General features: G+C 37.5%; 1 protein-coding gene across 2 annotated transcripts in view; it reads right to left on the bottom strand.

Moving 5' to 3' along the window:
- RBBP8 (RB binding protein 8, endonuclease) overlaps window positions 1-16,868 on the bottom strand; it is a 34,482-nt gene extending 17,614 nt beyond the window's left edge. The window contains exons 1-6 of one of the 2 annotated variants that reach the window (XM_071418212.1): window positions 16,767-16,868; window positions 13,583-13,803; window positions 8,448-8,490; window positions 5,974-6,069; window positions 3,803-3,915; window positions 2,196-2,271 (exon numbers count right to left, since the gene is read on the bottom strand). In XM_071418212.1, the coding sequence (XP_071274313.1) occupies window positions 2,196-2,271; window positions 3,803-3,915; window positions 5,974-6,069; window positions 8,448-8,490; window positions 13,583-13,694 (440 nt within the window). In that variant the 5' untranslated portion in view covers window positions 13,695-13,803; window positions 16,767-16,868. Of the gene's footprint in view, window positions 1-2,195; window positions 2,272-3,802; window positions 3,916-5,973; window positions 6,070-8,447; window positions 8,491-13,582; window positions 13,804-16,446 lie in introns of both variants that reach the window. The other variant, XM_071418203.1, reaches the window with a different exon arrangement.
- Window positions 16,869-21,483: the final 4,615 nt, after the last annotated feature.

The raw sequence follows: 21,483 nt of genomic DNA, 5'->3' as shown, positions 1-21,483 counted from the left end.
CTGATTTTGGATCTTTGAATTTAAATAGTTTGTTTAGTACTTCACAAGGGGCTAACTGCCCTATGGTGGTGGCAGTGAGATGTGGAAGAGGCAGTAAAAGAAAAGCACACAGAAATCTATCTCAGCCTGCTTGGTCATCTTCCTGCAATTGCATTTTCCCTTAAGATTCTCAAGAGAAAACACAGGCCAAAAGATAATTTCCTAACTATAAAGAGAAGGATATAAGATTTTGATTTAAGGGAAGAAGAGGAAATACAGATAAATTTTTGCTTGCATTGAAGCTGAACCACAACATCTTATATAAAATAAGGTAATGGAAACTTTAAAAAGCTGTCTGGCTTGAGACAAAAAGCATTTTTGCAGTTAGGCTTTTTACCACTACTAACTTGGAACACTTAATGATGAATACTGATGCACTGATGCTCTCAAGTCTTGATGAATCCCTTTTGGCATTTTGTAATTCCTCTTTTCTAGCACATTTACAAAGAAAGCACTGGAAAACTGTATTATCTACTACCAATTTCTTAAGACACAAATCAAAATAAACAACAGAGCAATATATTAATCAATTTACTTCGCAAATTTAAGTTAGCTGCTAGAGTTCTCTTTAAATTTACTGGCACACATGGCCTTGTTTGACAAATGAACCGACTAAAAATATATTTTTCTGCACCTTACTTCTATATAAACCAAGAGGTAGGATGGTTTCTACATACCATCACAGAAAAAAAAACACCAAATGAAGCAGCTGCCATACATACTGTACATCATAACTATGTAATAAATAACTCCTGAATCACAGATTTATCTGAGACCCCAGGAGAGGTTTTTGCAGAAATTTCCTTGCTGCTCCCATCCATGCGTAATGAAATCTCAATGTCATAAAGGATCAGATAATACAATTCTTCTACACTTCCTCTGACTTCACTTATATGGAGAATTCTCCGATTTTTATTCCTATTATTATAATGTGGTTACAAAATACAGAAGACTGCAAAAATCTGATTTCATATCATGCAGTGGAAACAATATGCTACTTTGCACCTACAATGTGATGATATTATATCAATCTAAGTTGCTAATTCTAAATAAAGTACCATGACTATAGCTCAACCAAACCAACCAAATGCAGTAGTATTAAAACTGCAGTTCCATCCTTGTAAATTACTGTTCATCCACTCAACTCTGCACTTATTTAAATGATCACCTAACATGCAAAGCAAATAACGTATTGTGACATTGGTCATTGTCAGCTTTCCTGCATTGGCCAGAGATTTTTAGTCGAAGCTCAGGTCATGAAGTATGTTACCCCAAGAAAATTAAATGCATACATAAAAAAGAAAGGACAATGAAGGTGCAAAGATGGGAGACAAACCAAGAAATACAAAGGAATAGGGCTGCAGTCATTCTGAACTGAACTCTAGTTGTTTCACTCCCTACTGAAGTTGAATTCTGACAGAGACAAGAAATAAGCCACATGCATAAAAAACCTTCTGTATCAAGTCCACACATCCTGTCCCATTTCTCCCAGGCATGTACACAACTTAGTCACAGATAGGGAAAAGTGAGATAATTTTCAGATGATGTCAGACCACAACAAGAAAGGAACACTACCTCTGCCTTGCACAGTACACCACATTCACATATTAACAACAACATGAGATGGCACATTCTTACTATAGCAGATTAAAATTTCAGTCAATTTGTAGCTCATTATTTCTATGTCTTTTTTTCAAAATTTACTATAGTATTTTTCTTTTAAAATTGCAAAATTATAATAAGTTTATTTTAAAAATGTATTGCAAGATCCTGGGACTTTTTGACTATTTAAGTAACTACTTTTCTGAAGTCTTTGTCTAGGAGGAAACATAAGGTAAAGAGGCAACCAAGGAATAAAAGCATGAGATGTAAGGCTTTGCTATGCACTGTGATCAGAAGTCAAGAAAAATTTCTATGATAAATTCACTTCTCCCAGTTTTACTCCCAGTTTAAAACAAGATGCACACAGATAAAAGAAAATAAAAATCTGCACAACAGAAGGCAGCTGGGCTTATGTTGTTACGTTGTAGGCTATCTTATCATAGTCTATCTATCAGAAAGAGGAAACAAGATTTAAAGACTTAAAAGCTGATATTTATATTCCCAGACATTTCTACTGAGGAATGGGGGAATATCCCAAACAACCCAAAACTTACTCTAGCTCCTTCTGTAATTGCTGGAACTGTTCAGTTAACTTTTTATTCTCATCTTGTAAGTTGTTTTTTTCATTCACTGAAATTTATAGAAAAAAGTATTTAAAAAATCAATATACACATGTTAACAAAATAATCTTGTCCTTGAAGGAAACAGAACCAATTGTAAAATGTAATACCATGCACCTTCTCTGTGGTTTACAAAAATTAAGTTTCAAGCTAGTCATTTAAAAAGTAGTAAAATGACATGTTAGAAAAGGCAGAGGTGACACAATTACTGTATCACAACATTAGTTCTACACAATCATTAATTACTTTTGTCCACATACACACAAGTGAGACTGTGTTGTAAAGATGAGTGAATTGCTCACTTGCCTCCATGGACAAAATTGCTACCTTAGACTAAGGATAACCTATGAAATACAAAGCAATTTGAATTTGCTTTTAGCCACTAGTGCAACCATTAAGCCTTTCTTCCACGCTGTCTCAAACTAACATAGTGATAGCTCCAACTCTTCCGTCCACTTTAATTTTTGTTTTTGCTTTTATTTTGCTGTTGTCTATTTTGCCTCTAGATTCCTCAAATTATCTTTTTCATTGTTCTACAGATCTCAAGCCAAAGCCATGGGAGCCTACTGTTGTGTCACAGCTCAAGATTTGTACCTAATAGGTGCCACCTTGATTTTTAAGGTTCAGAGCTATATTTAGAGATTGGCTGTACCCTGTTTGCTGTTCATCATTAAACTCACAACTCAGAATAATTTTATGTAAGTGCTCAATATTAGAAGTCCTTAAAACACTGATGTGTTCTGTATTAGCATAGTATTTCCACAATTTACTTAAGCACCAAAAAGCTACTTTTTGTCTAGCATTTCCTGTATTTTAAATCTCATTTAATGTCTGCTTGTTCTTGACAAATAAAGACAATTAAATGATACAAAATAATTAATGGTAAGGATACCATTAACATTCAAAAATTCTGTCCTTTATTATTGTATGCTTTATACAACCAATCTTTCCAAACTCTCTTTATGAACATATTTCTGTCCTGCTTGTGTATCACCTGAAACAAACAGTGTAATTTGTGTCACATGTACTATTTCTTGATTTCAAAATGAGCTGGCTACAAGCTGCCAGGTATAAAGCTATTTTTTGTGGCGTCAGTTGGTTATGTGACAGTTATGGGTTTACTGCAGTTAAAGTCCAAGATCAACTACAGGACACAAGCTGGATCCACTTCTGTCTGAACTTGATACTTTGCAATCACCAGTTCCTTTTGAAGTCAGTGTATTCTTAGGAAAGCTGGCAATCATTCTAGCTGTAGGAATAAACAGAAGCAGTCACATTTTATCTAAAGTAGCTACTTTACAGTGTAAGATTTTCCACGTCAGTTCACTTTCAGTATCAGCACTTCAATCTAAGAAGGTGGGTCAAATGACTAGTCACTGGTATGTTACATATTTTCAGACTGTACAGTTAAGTATCCCCTGACTGAACTTTCTGGGCTTACTAAATACACCCCATATAAATTATATCAAGTTACAGGAATAACTGGAGAACCAGTTTACAAAATAGCATGTTTTGTCTTCAGGCTTGGGGATAAAACTCACTAAGCTCAGTTATAAGTTTGAGATTCTGCTGCCGGATATTTTCAAATTCTTGCTGCTTCTTTCTCATATGTTCTTCGGTTACAGCACAGCGATCACATAACCCCGCTCTCAATCTACAATAAAATGAACAGAAAAAGGTCCCTCTGTTAAAAAAATATTGCCATGCATGAAGCAGATACCAATGTTTAACAGACCTTTTGAACAATGAAAACCAGAGAACTTCTGACAGCTGTGCAGAACACCACTAAGTACTGTGGTTTTATACATTCACATAGCAATGTTTTGAGATTTCTGAACGATCTAATACTATATGCTCTAACATTTGCATAAATGATTGTAAGTACTGGATGCTTCTAAAGCAACATGCATTACTTTATATAATAAAGTGGAGCATGTGACACCTTGCCGCTGAAATCCTTTGTAAGGCATCCTACTAAAAATACTGTTGGATATAAATCACCATTTTATGTAAAGTTCATTCAAGAAAATACAAATAAGCAAATCACTTCACTAAATAGAATTACTACCTCTTTTAAGAAGGATATGTACTGTCATTAAGCAAAATAATAAAATAAAAAGGACAAATAGTAATTTCACTCTTAACAACTGCCAAGCAAATGTGAAACCCTTTATCTTCATCTAAGCACCAATAATTTTAAGTGGATACAGAAGTTCATGAGAGGCATTGACTCCACTGTCTCTAACAGTTCAGATTAGCTGTTTAAAATACATCCATGATCAGAAAAGGACTGGTTAGAATCACTCCATCTTACCTGACACATTCATTCATGCAATGAAATATGTGCTCATTTTATAGTTGATAAATGGAATATATTTATTTCTGGTACACAGCAAAAAGCTAACAGTATTACCAAAGTGAAAACCAGACTCTCTTTTGCCTGCTAAATAAGAAACCAGTTAGTCAAAAGTTCTCCATTGCTGATGCTACTACATCAAGTATTAAAAAATCCCAACTAAACAAACTATGTAACTTTCCAATTTCACAGCTGAATATTGGAAGTAAACCCCATACCTGTTTATTGGTGTTTTAATATTGTGGAATTATGGCAAGCGTAAAATACTGAAATGCCTTTTCATACTAGCTTATCTGAATGTGTAACAAACACAGCATTACAATCTCCTTGTATTAAGTCAGTTGAAATACTTCTTTTGTTTTTCACAATGTGAGTAATTCATCTGCTAAGGGATTAGAAAAGTCCATCCAGACCATGAATGCCTGTCTACTAACATGGTATGAAAGTTTATTACCTGCATGGCTAAAGCTTATCCCTAATGCCTGTCACAGAGAAATGGAGTTGAAAGTAAAAGTAGAGTATCACAGCTCAAAATTTGAGGTAACATTGGAATAGTGGAAAATCATTTACTATGTAATGATCTCCTGTTCCCAGAAAGTTTCTGAGAGCCTATTAACAGCAAATTTACCATATACTTTCCAAAACAGGTATAGTTTTTAAAGAAGGAAAAATGCACTGTAATTTCATGTCTATTTGTTTTGCTTTGCTGCACCAGATTAAACAGAAACAAATTAGGAAAGTGTAGAATGGATCAATATGTGAGGAGAACACCTAAGTCCAAAAAAAGGTAACAGATGGAACCTATAATCAAATTCAGGTAAAACAGGCAATTGGTAAAAAAGACCCCCTCAAACTGAAACATTTCCTAGTGAGTTATTTCATTAGTTTCACAACATAGTATATAGCCTTTGGGTTTTGTACTTGTATTACATCTTGATCAATATAAAATTTAACTGTACAAAGATGGATACAAAAGAACAAACCTGAAAATGTCTGTTTGCTTCCAAGCTGCTCTATTCTAAATTCTTTTGAAACTGAACTAAACAAGCTAAGCACTTTGAAGATAACAATAGAACAGAAATTATTTATTTTTATTCATTACTGATTTTATGTTTAATTATATAGATGAGATAAATATATATGTTATATATTTATTGATTGCTCTTCAGAAAAATGTAAATTCTACACCTTTGTCTATAACACACTATTTGGATTGCATTAGAAAAGGACTGGCTTACTAAAACAAAAATCAATAATGCCACACCAAAACACAATAAACTCAACTTGCAAAGTATCCAGAGCTACTCTGCGAGAGCAAAACTCAACAAACTCAAAAGCCAGAAGACACTACTTCACCTGTCTTCTAAAACTTTGATAGTGTCATGAAGTGCTTTTTGCTGTTCTCTGAGCTGTTGGTTTTTGGTATAGAACTCTTCAAGCCTCTCTGCATCCCTGAAAAGAAAAGGAGGAAAAATTAGTTCTAGCTTTAAATTGCAGTAATTACTTTTTCACTAGAGAATTTTCTCTGGCATGTTTCTTTCATATCCTCAGGAAATGTGATTATCATGAGCACAAACATTATGTTGAAGATACACAAAGCTAGTGTTTCTAATTAATAATTTACAAATGACAGAGGAAAGATGCAGCTAGTTTCTAATTCATAATACAGGTGATCTTCTGTTATATAACTTTTGTTCAGGTAAAAACTAGAATTAATGACAGTCAAGACATAAAAGCTAACAATGTTCAAGCAACAATTTCAGAGAATAAACTCAAACACTTCTCTTACACTTTACTGTGTTGTGGAGCTGTGGGGAATCTAATGGGAGCTTCCACAATAAGGTCGTTTTGTTCTTGTCATATCAGTAAGTAAATTATGCAGTGTGGCAAACCACATTAGGTTTGGAAATCTCTGAGAAGTCTTTAGATCCATTAGAGGTTTACTTCCTCAAGAAGAAATTCTCTATAGAGCATGTATTCCCATAATATGTATAAAGACAAAAGAAGTCTCTTTACAAAACGCTCAGAAGCAGTTGTAGAAGATACCTTCTCTAAAAACCAGAACTAATTAATTGACAAAGAATATTTTCTCCTTAAAAGAGCTAAGGAAAAATAGTCATGTTAACTCCCCAATTTCAGCTCCCTTTCAATGTTATTATCAGATCACAACATCTCTTCAAGATGCAAACATAGTACGAGTGACAACCACACAATTATTTTCTACAGGAATATTAATGTTCAATAAAAGCTAAGTGCCTGAATCTGTGTAACATGACTGTGGCTAACTTCTGAGAAATTTCCAGTTCTTCTTTCTACCATGGAATACTTTGTATATATCCATGAAAGCAGTTGTTTGTTTTCAGTGTGCCTGAGATGGATTATTTGTGGAAGTCATGAAATCGGCTCATGAAAAGCTGTTAAGTGCACACACACACACACAAACACAGCAGGAAATGAAAACATATTTACTAACTTGATACAGTTCTTTTACACAAACAAACTTTTCATTTGGCACTATCCCTTTAACATATGTTTAGCTAACCACATTTTCATATTGCTGGCATTACAGTAGTTCAAGAAACTAGCAATCATAGGTAATAAAGTGAATGGGACAGCTGGAAGCTTCTACAGTGTACAATCACAAGCACATTTAATAAACTGTAATTTACGTACAGATGCTTTATTTTTCTGTATTATCACACAGGCCCACATAGGCCATTCCAACTGCATATGCAACCTATAAAACAGCTACATGCAAACAGCATGAGGGACCATTTAAGGCTTATACTTCTACTTGGGAAACACAAAATGTTAAAGTTCTCTTACCTCAGTTCACTAACCAAGTACAGCCAGACCATGGCAAAATTCAAAGTCTGACAAAAGCAGGCTGTATTTTCCTGATGTTTAGGACATTAAAAAATCCCTCCAACAAAAAAAAAAAACTAAAACCACAAATAATCCCCTCATTTTTCTGTTTATACCACTCACAGGAGGCTTAAAATAGCAAATTTAAAAATCGTTTCTTGTCAATTAGATGTCATTCTATGGCATTAAGTCACTTGCAATAAATAAGGAAGATATTAGTGTACACTAATACTGCATGCCTTTCACCTAAACCCTGTAAAATGCCCCATGAAGACAGTAAAACAACAGAAATAACTAGGCTTTTGGTTGGGTTTTCTTTCCTTAAAATTTCAGTGCGCCTGACAAACATGACAGACTCTGTGGCTATGAAGGCACTGCATAATGGCCGGTCTCTGACCTAGGGTTTACAAGTCATTAGCTCCAATGCTGGAGTGGGATACAAAATAAGGTGCTCATTGTCAGCTTATTACCAAGTTTGAAATACTAAACCCCATGTATTCAGATGCAGCAAGGAGAACAAGACCTCCTATGTAACAGTACTGTATCCACAATGTGGCAGCTGTAGAAAGATTCCAACAAACAACAACTAACCTATTTGGTACTTGTTCAGTCACATCACTGATAATATTTCTCATCTAGAAAACTGACTGATCAATTTAAGACTCCAGAACAGGGAAGCAACTTATGATACAGCAGGTTAATATCAAAAGTAAGAGATAATTTCATCATTTCAGATTAAAAATGAGCAACTACTTAATTTATAAATTATACTTAAGAAATAACACATCCTGTAAAGAGCTCTGTACATCTGCAGATAACTTAAGCTGAATTATTAAAGTAAGCAGAGTTTTTTACACCTCTAAAGAAAGAATCCATGAAACCTTAATTGATCTTACAAGAATTGCAGCTCATCAATGGGACTCTGACTCTCCTTTAATAAATTAATCATTAGGACGAGTACTTACAAGCATCTTTCCTTTTTCAACTTAGATATTTTCAGCTGTAAGCCTGAAAAGTGGAAAGAAGAATTACATGTTATAGAATTCTGATTTTAAAAAATGAGTGAGACAATAAATTAACTCCCCGTTTACCACTGTTATCTGCAAAGAGAGACAAAAAATGTCAATAACCTGGAGAGAAAAAGGTTCCTTCTGGACTTTTTGAGTGTGTTCTACAGGATCTTGGAAACAAATATAGTCATTGTGATCTCCAGGAAATAAGGACTTAAGCAAACACACAGATTTCCACTTACACAAGTAAACAAACACCTTTGTGAAATAACCACACATGAATAGCCAGCACTGTCAATATATTTTCATTGACTATGCCCACAGAAATAGCATAAAATATGTTCTGTGTGCACATAAATTCATAATACAACACTGGAAATGAAGCATCCAATCAATGAACTGAGAAATGCTTTACAGTGTATATGCATAAAGGAAACATTAAAAAGATGTGATTCAAGGCTTTAAAGCACAGAAGGACAACATCCTTCTTTGGAGACGAGCTACCAGATTGTCTCAGTCAAAGCTTCCTTGGACTACCTGAAGGTGAATTGATGAATGATATTTCATCTGTGGCCTTTCTCCCCCATAAGAGTTCCACACTCCTAACTCTATATTCTGAGCAGAAGGAAAAAGGTTTTCAAATATAACTGATGTTCTCAACAGGAGTGGGCAGCTGACAGCCCAGGGGACAGAACACTGTCCAGCCAATCTGCTTGCAAGGTCTTGGGTGCATTTGTATGTGCATAGAGACAAGAAGATATTTGTGCACAAAACAATTCAACAAGTGGGATACAGTGCTATGGAAATTTATGTGATATTACCCACACACAAGCTGGCCATTCCTATTCCAAATAAACAGAAATAATCAGACCCCAATGACAGAACAGTTTCTTAAACAGAAATACAAGAGAAATTTTCATATCCATCAGAAAATAACATTTCCTAGCACGGTTATTTTCTTCTAACTATGAAAAGTTGCTACCAACTTCAGGCTGAACATTAGGTGTCTTTTAAGTTCTCTTGCAAAAGCATTATGCATTTAGGATAGCAGGATAAACTTATAAAACCAGAACACTTGTAAGAAAACTTCAGACTATTTTGAATTTTAGCCTAAATACGGAGTTGATACTACATCTTACTATAGAAAATGTAGGTTAAGGCAGCTAACAGACTATTTTTTTTCTCCACTACCACACTCAACTAGGAATAGCTCTAAGGGAAAAATTAATTGCCTGAGAAGGTTCACTCCTCAGGCCACTTAAAATGTCAAGCCAGCCACAGACTCAGTGAACCCATACTTGCTACAAGATGCCAGTGAGACAATGAGTTAAAAATGCAGACAGACTACTTAAAAAAATTATGAGGAAATATAGCAAGATTTCTTTTATCTCCAAGTGTTCAGCACCTGTGAGAAGTTATGTTCTATCATGCAGATCAGCAGAGAAAGAGGGTTTATTTTTTTAAGCAGTTGCTATTCATCAAGTCAATTAGGCATCTGCAATTAGAACCCCTATAAAGCTTGCTTTAAAGCTGCTCCACGCCCATCGGAAGGAATGAAGCTGCACAACAATGCATCTCCTGTATGAACAGGTAGTCTGTTCAGCAAGTATTTAGGATTGTAACTTTGGCAACCTGAGCAACCAATTGAAGAGGCAGGGCTCAAAAGGCCCAGCACTGTGCTACAGGTAACACTATCTCCTCTCCCACCTGAATTCAGGAGGAACTAAACTAGTTACTTAAAGGTTGCATTTTTTCTTAGTTCAAATGACTGCAATGAGAAGGCAGGAAACCAGCCTGATACATTTATCCAAGAGCCTTGAATTACTCCATCTGCTGTAGTCTCTTCCTTTTACTTTTCCAGAGCATTGGGATTTTTAAGCATGCTCATTTAAGGAGCTTGGGTTTTTCAGATTTCCTTATTTAACATAGGGAGCACATAAAACTCTGTGGAACTACACTATGTCCCTTCCCAATTCAATTTTATCTTTTACACAATATTTTTATGGAATAGACAAGCTGTAGATTTATATAATCTACATTACCTAAAGCTTGTAAGTGCATTAGTAAATGACACTCTACACCTATTAAAGCAACAGAGATTTTATTTAAACTATCATTAGGCAGATTAATTAAACTATTTTATGAAACTTGCTATGTGATTAGACTATATAGCTGTAATATTTCAATTAATGGCTATGATCATTTCTGTTCTGATGAATTTTCAAAAGCATTAAATGCACTTCCTCAATGCTGACAGTGCCTGGGAAGACCACAGACTCTTTATCACTGAAGATTTCTTGAAACAAGTTGGACAAGCTACTGTCAGCAATGACACAGACATAATCCTACCTCAAGGGTACAGAGATGGACTAGATGACCTCCTAAAATCCCTTCCAGCTCTGTTTTCTATAATTACTTACTTTTGAGGAACTTCCAGCCATTTCCTTTCCTACAGCAATCTACCAATGAGATTGCTTTCCTCCTAAGTCTCTCCTTCTATGACTACAGTTTTTGTCCATTGATATCTTCTGCTTTTCAGAGGTAGGCAATAATTTAAAAAAACTAGGCAATTTCTTGTACGTAAAACACTGCTCACATTTCTATGCCAATATATATTTTTAGTACAGAGTTTTAGATTTAAATTAATCCTCAGAAACCATCTCAATCCACATGCAGCAAGCATCTATATAATTATTTCAAGCAAGAGGTAAGGATTACCACCTGTAGAAATAAATCACTTTACAAAAAGCATTATTGAATTCCTTTGAATCTTCTGGGCACTATGGAAGTATCCCACACATAGGAAATAAAAGCAAAGAGTTTTAATGACCATTATTCTGAGTTGTTAAGCACTTCTGAACTCTATGAAAAAAGTCAACTAACACTGACCATAACCAGTATTTTGGAAACTGGGATGTAGGTGTTCTACCCATTGTTTCATAATGAATTTAACTTAAATAATAGCTACTTTCAGCTGAAGAAGGCCAAAATTTGGATCTTTTTGGAAGTGATCAGTTTAAAAGAACAAGAAGCTGGATTTCTTTACATAATGGTGAAAAAACACACCCTTTACAATATAGTAATACTGAAATTCAATAAAATCCCTTTCAATTTGCATGAGTTTAAAGTATTCTTCAGTCTACATTTTAAAGGTACAACTTGTATAGCATTTCTGACCATGTCAAGTTCATGTGTCATAAATTCTACTTTTCATGGATTTTAAATAAGTATTCCACCATTTCAGTGTTCAGTACATTGTACATGAAAGAAGCTTTTCCAACAACTACTAACTTTCCCTTAATCCACCTTCTACCACCTTTAAAATAATTTTTGCTGACATTCAGATTGGAAACTCATGAGTCAATTTTAATTCTTATTTATAGACTTCAGAAACAAGCAAAGTCTAGGCAAGTCTGTGTTTGATGTTTCTAAAATATCTTCCAGTACCATTTTCTATAAGAGGATCCCCACCTTCTGAAAAAATTAACTATCCTTCAGGCATGTCTTTGATGTTATCATGGAATACCTAATTTTACCTAACACAGTGTGGGACATACTGACAAAGGGCTAGGCATGAAAAAGACTGCCTGGTGGCAAAATTACCTGGCCACACCCTGCACACATTCTAAAGAGTATCTTGCTTGCATAAAGAAAACCCAAACTTGAAAATCACGTGCTGCACACCCCAAGAAACTAGAGAAAGGGTCACTTAACATAAGTCTCTACATCAGAGCTTTTTGTTTGTTAAGTTTTTGTTGTTCAGACATGCCATAGATTGCCAGATCCCATTCTGTCAGTACTTCCGTGTTTATCTGTGGTTGACATCACACCCACTCCAAAAAGAACCATCAGCAATTTAAAAAATAATTATTAAAAAAAGTGTTTTTTTGTAAAACTGTAGCCCATATGTTAATGTAAAGAAATGCTACTGTCTGCTAGAGTTTTTTTCTAGTTGCCATATTGGTATATGCTTTTTGGTTGCTTGTTTGGTCTAGTTTTTTTAATAATCAACAACAAAGTGTCACAGCCTAGTGCTGCAAATAATTGAATCAAGACTTTCAGTAGGAGGCATGTAACATTTATTAATTATAAAACAATCTCCAAGAGTTTTTGAAACCGAGAAGTGATGGTCTAACTGGGCCAAAATGGACAGACCTGAAACTGTTTTGAGGTTAGCAGAAACAACCAAGACCATTAAAATGCCCTAGGTAAAGATCCACTTGCATAACTACAGCTCTTAAATCACAAAAACTCAACTACTTTTATTCCAGCCTAATATAAATACTATTTCATACATAAGAAAAAACTTCTTAGAAGACACAGTCTAATATCATTTCAATTCCATCCAAAAAGAATGGATCATGTGACTTTAGATTAGCAGAACAAAATGTTAACTTATTTAATGTTTTTAGCAAAAAGCCCTTACGAATGCTTCTTTTAAAACAATATTACAATAGCAATTCATGTAGTGCAATAATTAATCTTTTTTTAATTACTGAAGAATGAAGAGACACTAACAGCCAATCTGTAGTAAAATTGTTATTACAAGTCACATAATGTATGAATAATCAAATTATAAAAACATTACAAATTTTGTTGAGAAAATGTAGAACACTAAAATCTGAAGAAATGATTTTCACTTCAGTAACATTAATCTGCAGTGTGATTTTGCATAAGTTAGGGGAAATAAACAATGCAAATAATTTTAATGTATCTGAAGTAACTAAAGCCAAAAGGAAAAAGAAAATAATCCATTGAATTACATGGTTTGGAGATTTGAATCACAATCCATTAAAGGTAAAGTAACACATAGATATTTTGTAGGCAAGGAGAGACTCCATGTAACATTGTGTTACTTTTTCTTCACTGACCTAGCAAATCATTTATGTGTGTTGATAGTTTAATCCTGTTAAACCAGGCTTAGGTGGTCAATCTCTAAGGATCATTTGTAATCATCAGGTCCAACTTTCTGCATAACTGAAAACATTAAAAATCTATTTAGTTCCATGCAGAGTATTTTGGTTCAAAGTTTTCCTGTGGTAACTGACAAACATCAACTTTAACCTGAAACCCAACCTTCAATGATTTACCTTGTACTTCTTTATCATGACATTCCTTCAGTTTGGACCACAGTTCTTTGAAGAAATCTCCTGCAGGTTCTGCAGAACTAGGGCTGCCACAGCTTCCTCCAGATGCATTCATATTGCTTTTTCCTGCTCCCAGTTTCTTTGACTTGCAGAACTGGCTCACTCTCAAACTTGATATTTTAAATTACATAGTTATAAAACTGTTTCTGAAGAGGGGTGTACATCTGTAACAACAGAATGAAAACACTTACATTTGAATTTATCAGAGCATAACTTGTAGCCATAGATGAAATGCAAAGTTTACTTATCCTTGTTGAGGATATATATTTATATACTTTCATAGTGACAGTCACCCTGAAAGCTAAGTATTGCTGCAGGTAATTACAAACTAATATTTGCTAAGTATTTTGCTGCAGGTAATTACAAACTAACAGAATTTTCCTTCCCTTAAAAAGCTATCAACTTAAAATTAGATTAAAACACTTAAGAGTCTTTATTTTTTTTTCTTATCTAAAGATAGAGTAATACCAAATTCCTGTTTTCCAAAAGTAAGCCATAGTACCAAAATCTGGCTGTCAGCAATAGAATTTGTCATAAGTTTTATCAGAGATGGATTTGTCTATACACATCCTTTATATAAATTTGGATTCAAACGACATGCATTTGTAAAGAAAAGCTCACATCCCCTTAAAGTGTTCACAATTCTATATTAAAATGATTCCCATTCCCTGATGAAAAAAAAGAATTGGAGAGTAACCACAAAAATCTATAAATCGCCAAAACATTAATATTTGAGAAGAACAATCAAAGTCAGCTATCTCTATCTTAGAAGCTTGACTGCCTACAAAATTTAGGATAATCTTACCCGTAATTCTCAAAAACCCAAAAAAAGGGGTTTTTTTACAGAGATGATGCCCTCAGGCAAACTACAGACAAAGCATGGTACTCAGATCTGGCTCTGAGCCAAGGCAAGATTCAATTCTACTGGCACTGGGTGTCCAATACTGAAATACTCCTGTAATCTCTGTCCTTCAGTTTCCCTGCGTGAAACTGGACATTCTAAGTTTTCCCCATTTTTATGCAGTCAGTTTAAAACAAACACTTCTGAACAGGGACTGTAATTACCAGGTGGACATCGCTATCTCTATGACCTTGTAATATAAAATGCAGTAAGGAAAAAAAGATATTTTGTACTATCCCTAAATTAGCAACTTGAGCAAGCAAACCACCATGCCTATACTAACAAATGGAAGGAACAATTTGCTCTCAAATTTTTGAGGTATAAGTTGTAGTTCAGATGATACAAGGCCTATGATTAGTCAAGAAGCTGCATTTCCTATCTTGAAAGCCTTCAAACAACTTAGAGTATCTGAATGCAGCTGCTGGTTTAGCTGGTCCCCCAGATTCACCACAGCAAAATGTTCAGTCCAGTGGTCAGTAACCAAGTGTAGGGCCTGCAGGCTTTGGTTCCATTCTCCTGTCTCATCTCTCTGTGCACTGTTTTAAGTCACCTTTTTTGCAGTCTGGCTGTCTTTACAATGGAATAAAAATAATGGAACAAAATATTATTCTCAACAGTAACACTCGAACTGTATGTTTTCTATAGTATAAGGATATTTAAATGTTACAATAATGAAGCCAGCAGCTCCACATTTGCTTTAACCTGCTCTGTCCATAGCAAATTCAGTGCCTATTTCAGGATATGGCTTCATATTAGCAAATGCTATCTTCAGAGAAATCCTTAATAGAAAATAAAATTACCCTGTGAAATTAGCAATGCCTACAAGTCTTCAACAGAAGTTGAACAGTGATTTGCTTGCATCTTTGCAGCTGAAATGCTCCACTTTGTGTGCAGCCACATTAAGCCATCTTACAACACTTCTTTGTGGAACCAATTGCCTAGTGAAATTAGGAATGACTTTTAAACTCTTGCTTTGCACCTTCAACAGATGTTTCAGGATCAAACTTTTTCTCTGTCAAGCACTAGGGCACTGAAAACCACACGCTTGCTTTCACTTACTGTTTCAGATTTAAGTCTGTCAGATGACTCAACCCCATGGAAAAGTCACCTGACTCTAGACAATAAATGGTGTCCGTAGTGTTTGTTTTGGGTTTTTTTTTCCCCCAAGATGACTGCAAAAAAAAAAAAAATACACAAAACCCACTCAACGTTTCTGCAAATTATTAGTGCATCAACCGACTACAAGTAGGGAAAAAATAGCAAGGCATTTACCCAAGCTTCATCTGCCCAAAGATACCAAAATGATACATTGCTTCCTGCAGGTGCTCAACCTCCCTTAAAGCACAGGGCCCGCAAGAAGCGTTCAAGTGGAGCCTTTGACAGGCCTGGGCAGCTGCACAGGTGTAAAAGTGACGGCTTAGTCTCCAGCCCTAAGGAAGCGCTTTCCAGTCCTTAGGGGGTAAAAGCGCCAGAGCTGGATGTACGGACACTTGCAGGCAGGGACAGCACTGGAAGCTGCTTGGGGGGTGGATGCACAGAGCCAGCCCCTCTCCCGGATGTCATGCTCTGCTGCTATCCTGCCGACTGCCGCTTTCATAGAACCACCTGAAAGCGTCCATTTATTTCCCTCTTCTTCCACAACCCAACTCCCTCCGGCACCGTCAAGCTTTCCACGGCCTCACCAGTGATTGCCTCCAGGAATTCATCAGCACCGATAAAGGCGCCGAGGCCGCTTATCGGTGCTGATACCTTTCAGCCGGGGCCACACCGCCCCTCCGGGATTCTGGGGAGCACACGGCGCCCTGATCCCCGCCGGCTGCTCCTACAAACTCAACTCTGCTGCACTTCCCGGCGATGCACTTCGCTCTCCTTTCCCTCTTGCACCAACACCGCACATAAAACTCACTCGATAGACACGCCGGGATGCTCTGGGAAATCCTGCCATGACCAACACTTGGGAGTTTCCCGCCAGGCTCGGGTCACACCCCGCAGCCGGGACGCCAGAGGAGCAGTATGGCATGTCCCACACGCCGCTTGTCCCGAGCGGCGGAAGCCTCCCAGACGGAGAGAACGGGGCTCCCTCGGGCAGGCGGGGCAGCGCCTGAGGAGCGCCCGACGGGGTCCCGGGGCCGGTGGGGCCGTGGCGGGCCCGTCCCCGGGGCGGAGCGGGGGCGGCGCGCTCGCGGTCGCTCCCCGGCGGAGGATGAGGAGAGCGCGCGCCGTTACCTGGTTGGTTCCCGGCGGCTCCGCGCGCCAGCGGCGGGAAAAAAGCAAAAACCGCAGCGAGCGCCTTCCCCGCCCGGGGAGGCGGGGCCGCGGGCAACTCTCGCGAGGCTTCTGCGCAGGTCTCGCGAGAGAAGGGAGCGTGAGGGTCTGAGCCGCCGTCCCGGGCGGTCGGCGGGGAGTTCGGATGGCGGTGGTGGCACAGTGACAGGGTCACAGGATGAGCTGGGTTGGAAAAGAGCACTGAGATCATCGAGTCCAGCCTTTGATCCAACACCACCGTGTCAACTAGACCACAGCACTGAGTGCCACGTCCAGTCTTTATCACCTTCAGTGAGGGTGGCTACCACCTCCCTGGCAGTCCATTCAGTGTCTAATCACCCTTTCTGTGAAGAAACTTCCTAATGTCCAACCTAAACCTCCTCTGGAGCAACCTGAGGTCACTTCGTTTTGTCCTGTCACTTTTGCCTGGGAGGAAAGGTTGACCCCACTAGGCTGCACCCTCCTTCCTGGTGGTTGTAGAGACCCATAAGGTCTCATCCAAGCCTCCTCCAGGCTAAACAGCCCCTGCTCCCTCAGCAGCTCCTCATGGACATGTGCTCCAGACCCTTCACCTGCCTTGCTGCCCGTCTCTGGACACGCTCCAGCACCTCAATGTCCTTCCTGAAGTGAGGGGCCCAAGCCTCATGGCCTCACCAGTGCCAAGTACAGGGTCCTGCTGGCCACACTATTTCTGACACAGGCCAGGATGCCATCGGCCTTCTTGGCTGCCTGGGCACACTGCTGGCTCGTGTTTGTTTATCAACGTCACCAGGTGTTGTCTCAGCCCTCTCCTCCTCTGGCCCAGTACTGGGGTTTCCACAGAGTGCTGTCAGAGGAAAGCCAAGGGGATAAGCCAAGCCCTGGCAGGTGCCACAGTTCAGTGTCACAGCAGGCACAGAACACTGTGGAAAATCAAGGGTGTTAGCGGGAGCCTGTTGAAACAAATGTTGCCCCTGCCTTCCTGAAAGAAGTTCTTGCTGGTTTAGATGTAAAAAGGATCATCGGGTGTACTACTGTGCCAGAAGTGGTCTTGCCTTTAAAACTATGCTGTTAAATTTATTGGTGCCCCAGGATTCATATTCTGCTTGCTGGGGCTTACACACAGAAGTATGTGGGGGGCTTCTCCCCATGCTCTTGATCTTAACTGTTTCTGTGGCTTATCATTTTACTGTAAAACAGGGCAGCCTAGGCATATTTTTGTGTTTTATGTGACTATGGAAACCAGTAGGCACATATAATTAGTACAGTATAAGGTTGCTGAACTTTTTTGTTACTTCTCAGTGTTATATTTTTTTTGCCCAAATTGCAGATCAATGTTCCTTCATTCATTGGGACCAGCCCTGCTGTCTGCAATGAGATAAACCTCTTGATTTTAGGTAGTTCTTAGTGATGAAATAGAAACAAAACAGAGTTTTTCACTATTACTATTCTGTCTTCACGTGATTCCGCTGGACCATTTTGGTATGTATAGGAACTCCTGCAGAGATAGCTTGGTGGCATGACTAGAAGACATAATAGTGATCAGTTTGGAAGGGACAGTGCTGCAAACTTATACTTTCTAGATTGTTAATAGCAATATTTAAAAAGTTAAGTGTTCAGGTATTTCATAATTGTTAGTAGCTTTCCATCTAATTCTTTTTACATTACTCAGATCACTCAGGTCTCAAGAAAACATAAATAAGGAGCTACAGCATAAATAAAACTGTATCCAAAATACTATTTCAACATTTTTGAGGTATTTTGAAATACTGTCAGACAGGAGATGACACATGATTCAAGCTTCAAATCTGTTGTTCCCCACTGTTGAAAATATTCTTGGTTTCCCATCAAGTACGTACCATGAATTCTGAAGTATTTTGAAAAAAATCATGTTCTTAACTTTTCTGCTCATTCCTCATCATTGTTTAAACACTTATTTTTTGACTTAAATCAAAGAAACATGTTGTTCAGGAGCTCAGCAGCAGATTACTTATTGTAGGATCAAATTGTAAGTTTGATGCATTATCAGATCAGTAGACATATGGTGGAACTAAAATTAGCTAGATGTTTTGGAGGAAGCTGTCATGTCATAATAGGTTGTGATAGACACTCCAGTCTTTCTAAATAATGCTTGTTGGCAGCTTTTCATTCTACTTTTGAAACTTCTGTAATCTAAAAGTTTGTGATGTAGGCAAGCAATCATTTCCTCATGTTAAGAGATGTCTTAAATCTATGCACAGATCTGATAAGTAGAAATAAAGTAGCCCTCTTGCTGATCGATCAGATATTTTACCATAAACTGTACCTTTCTTACTATTTATAGGAAGCACTCTGGCAAATAATTATGTCATCCCTTTTATTGCCCAATAAACTCTGAGCTGTTTGTTTTCATATTCTCTCATGTTGATCTTTACAGCAGTATAAATCCACTGACTTCTACAGTGTTATCCTTATCTACTCTGCAGTAAGTGAAAACGGATTAACGTTAACGGTTGAACTTTAGTTTTATCTCCCTTCCAGATTTATTTGATTTTATGTACTTCATAATCACATAGGTGGCCACTGAATAAATTCCTGGCTCATTGAATGTGCCAGAAAACTACTGGAGAGTCTGATAGTCCACATTCACACACTGGATGTCTTGAGATGACTAGTCTAACTGGAACTGCATCTCATTCACCTCGTAAGAGTAAACACACACACCTAGACAATAAAACTGTGGGAAAAATGCTTCACCGTTGCTGCGCTTGAACAGATATGAAACTTCCTGTGGTGTCATGGCTTGTGTCCAGATTTCAAAATAACCCTTACTGTGGCACATTGAACTAGGTGACAGAACCCTTATCCATGAGCAATTCTGCAAAGCAGGAATCTTATTTTGTCCTAGCCCATTTTAGACCTGGATGGTCTGAACTGTTTAATCCTATAATAGTAGGTGGAGCTGTCAATTTTCAGTTACAGTTTAGTGGCAATGCCTTTCTTCTTGATGACTGGACTATTTACTAGCAAATCAGCTAATAACTGAAGTTCTATTGTGAGAGTACTACAATGTGCAGCACAGATAAAATTAAAAATAGCCTTTAATTCACACACACACCCCTCCCTTTTTGAGGGGTAGTACAGAGGCTGCATCAGTGTTTCTAACCACTCAGGTAGCAGCAGAGGACATAGTTCACTGCATACGCATACAGAGTAGGGCTAAAAGATATTAGCAGAAAAGCTTACTCTTTTTTTGTTTCTATTACTTTAAATTTAGATGTAGAGATTAAAACCAGATATTAATTCCAATAGGAAGTACAATTTAAATATTTTATTTGCTTTATGCACAAAGGTAACTATTTCATTCTTTGCATATATATATGTATGTGTGTATAAAATAAATATATATATGTGTGTGTGCATAAAATAAAATAGTGAGGTCTTTATGAATTTGCATCACATTTAATAGATCACACATACATATACATGGCCAGTGTGTTCACAACCTCCTCGACTTGCAGATCTGCAACTGAAGGATAAATATATTGTTTAATTCTCTGGTCGTGTTCATTTAATGCACTTTATGTGGCAATTGCCAATAAGACCATCAAAGGAGCCCAACTTCAGATGCAGTAAATAAGAATATGTGGCACAGTTCAGCTACTACCTAAATGGGATTTGAACTGGAAGTGTTGGAACTGGAAGTGCTCTGAGTAGCATGATTTATTACAGCTGGGAAGGCACACAGGCAACAGACCCCACCACTGCTGTCTGGCACAGGTGGTTGCTCTCTGTGGAAAAATAGGGAGGAGCCACTCCATCACCCCACTAGTTGAATTTGATTCTTCTCAAGCTGCTTGCGTAGCCCCATTTGAAACTGAGCCAAGATCAAATTTCCCGATGCCAGTAACACTGTTCATTTTAAGGAGCCCTCTTCTTTGAAGTGCTTTCACTGCTCCTCATCTATAGTCAGAAACTGCCGGGGCTTACTCAACTCAAACTCTCAGGTCTCTTGGGAAGACCTGATGGAGGGGGAAAAAACCAAAAAGGGCAACGTGAGGGATACAGTTGCAGGACACCAGTTCCTGGTTTTCAGGCTCTAAGCAGAAGCACCTATTTGTGTTAGCTGCATGTTTTGTTCATACTGATGTTACTCAGGATAACATGACCAGTTTGATTAGTTATGCATATTTATCTCAGCTTTGGAAGGCTGAAGTAAAAGTTAACAGATCTGTGCAAAAAATCATGCCACCTACCTTTTACTGTAGTAAACAACATGAATTCAGGGACAGAAAAGAAACAACATATAGGAAGTAATATTTGTAATATTTTACTTACCATTTGGGAAAAAGAAATTCCCAAACAGTAGCCCCTGTACTTCCAGCCCCCTAAAAAAAAAAAAAGGCAGCTGAGGAAAACTCAAATAAAACAGAACACATAAACTGTACAGGGGAAGAGGGGATGGCAAGCAGCATTTTGAAAAAGTGGTTTATTTAGTTTGAATTTTAAATACATTCAACATGTTCTGTGTTAAAATCCTATAGCTTTAGAAATCAATGCTCTCTTGTAGCATTTTAGAGGCTCTACACAGAGTTCTTATGCAAACCATATAGTTCAGCCAGCTGTAATTTTTCTTTGGAGAATGGTTTATCCCTTAGCAAGTTTTCATTATGTATTTGATAGCAGAATCAACTGAGAATATAAGAAAATGGAACTTTTT

This window comes from Agelaius tricolor, unplaced genomic scaffold (assembly GCF_023055355.1).
Source record: "Agelaius tricolor isolate 1412-34295 unplaced genomic scaffold, bAgeTri1.0.p SCAF_2, whole genome shotgun sequence".
Classification (NCBI taxonomy): Eukaryota; Metazoa; Chordata; class Aves; order Passeriformes; family Icteridae; genus Agelaius; species Agelaius tricolor.
Note: the sequence above shows the minus strand (reverse complement) of the source record. Positions and strands in the feature narration are given on the sequence as shown.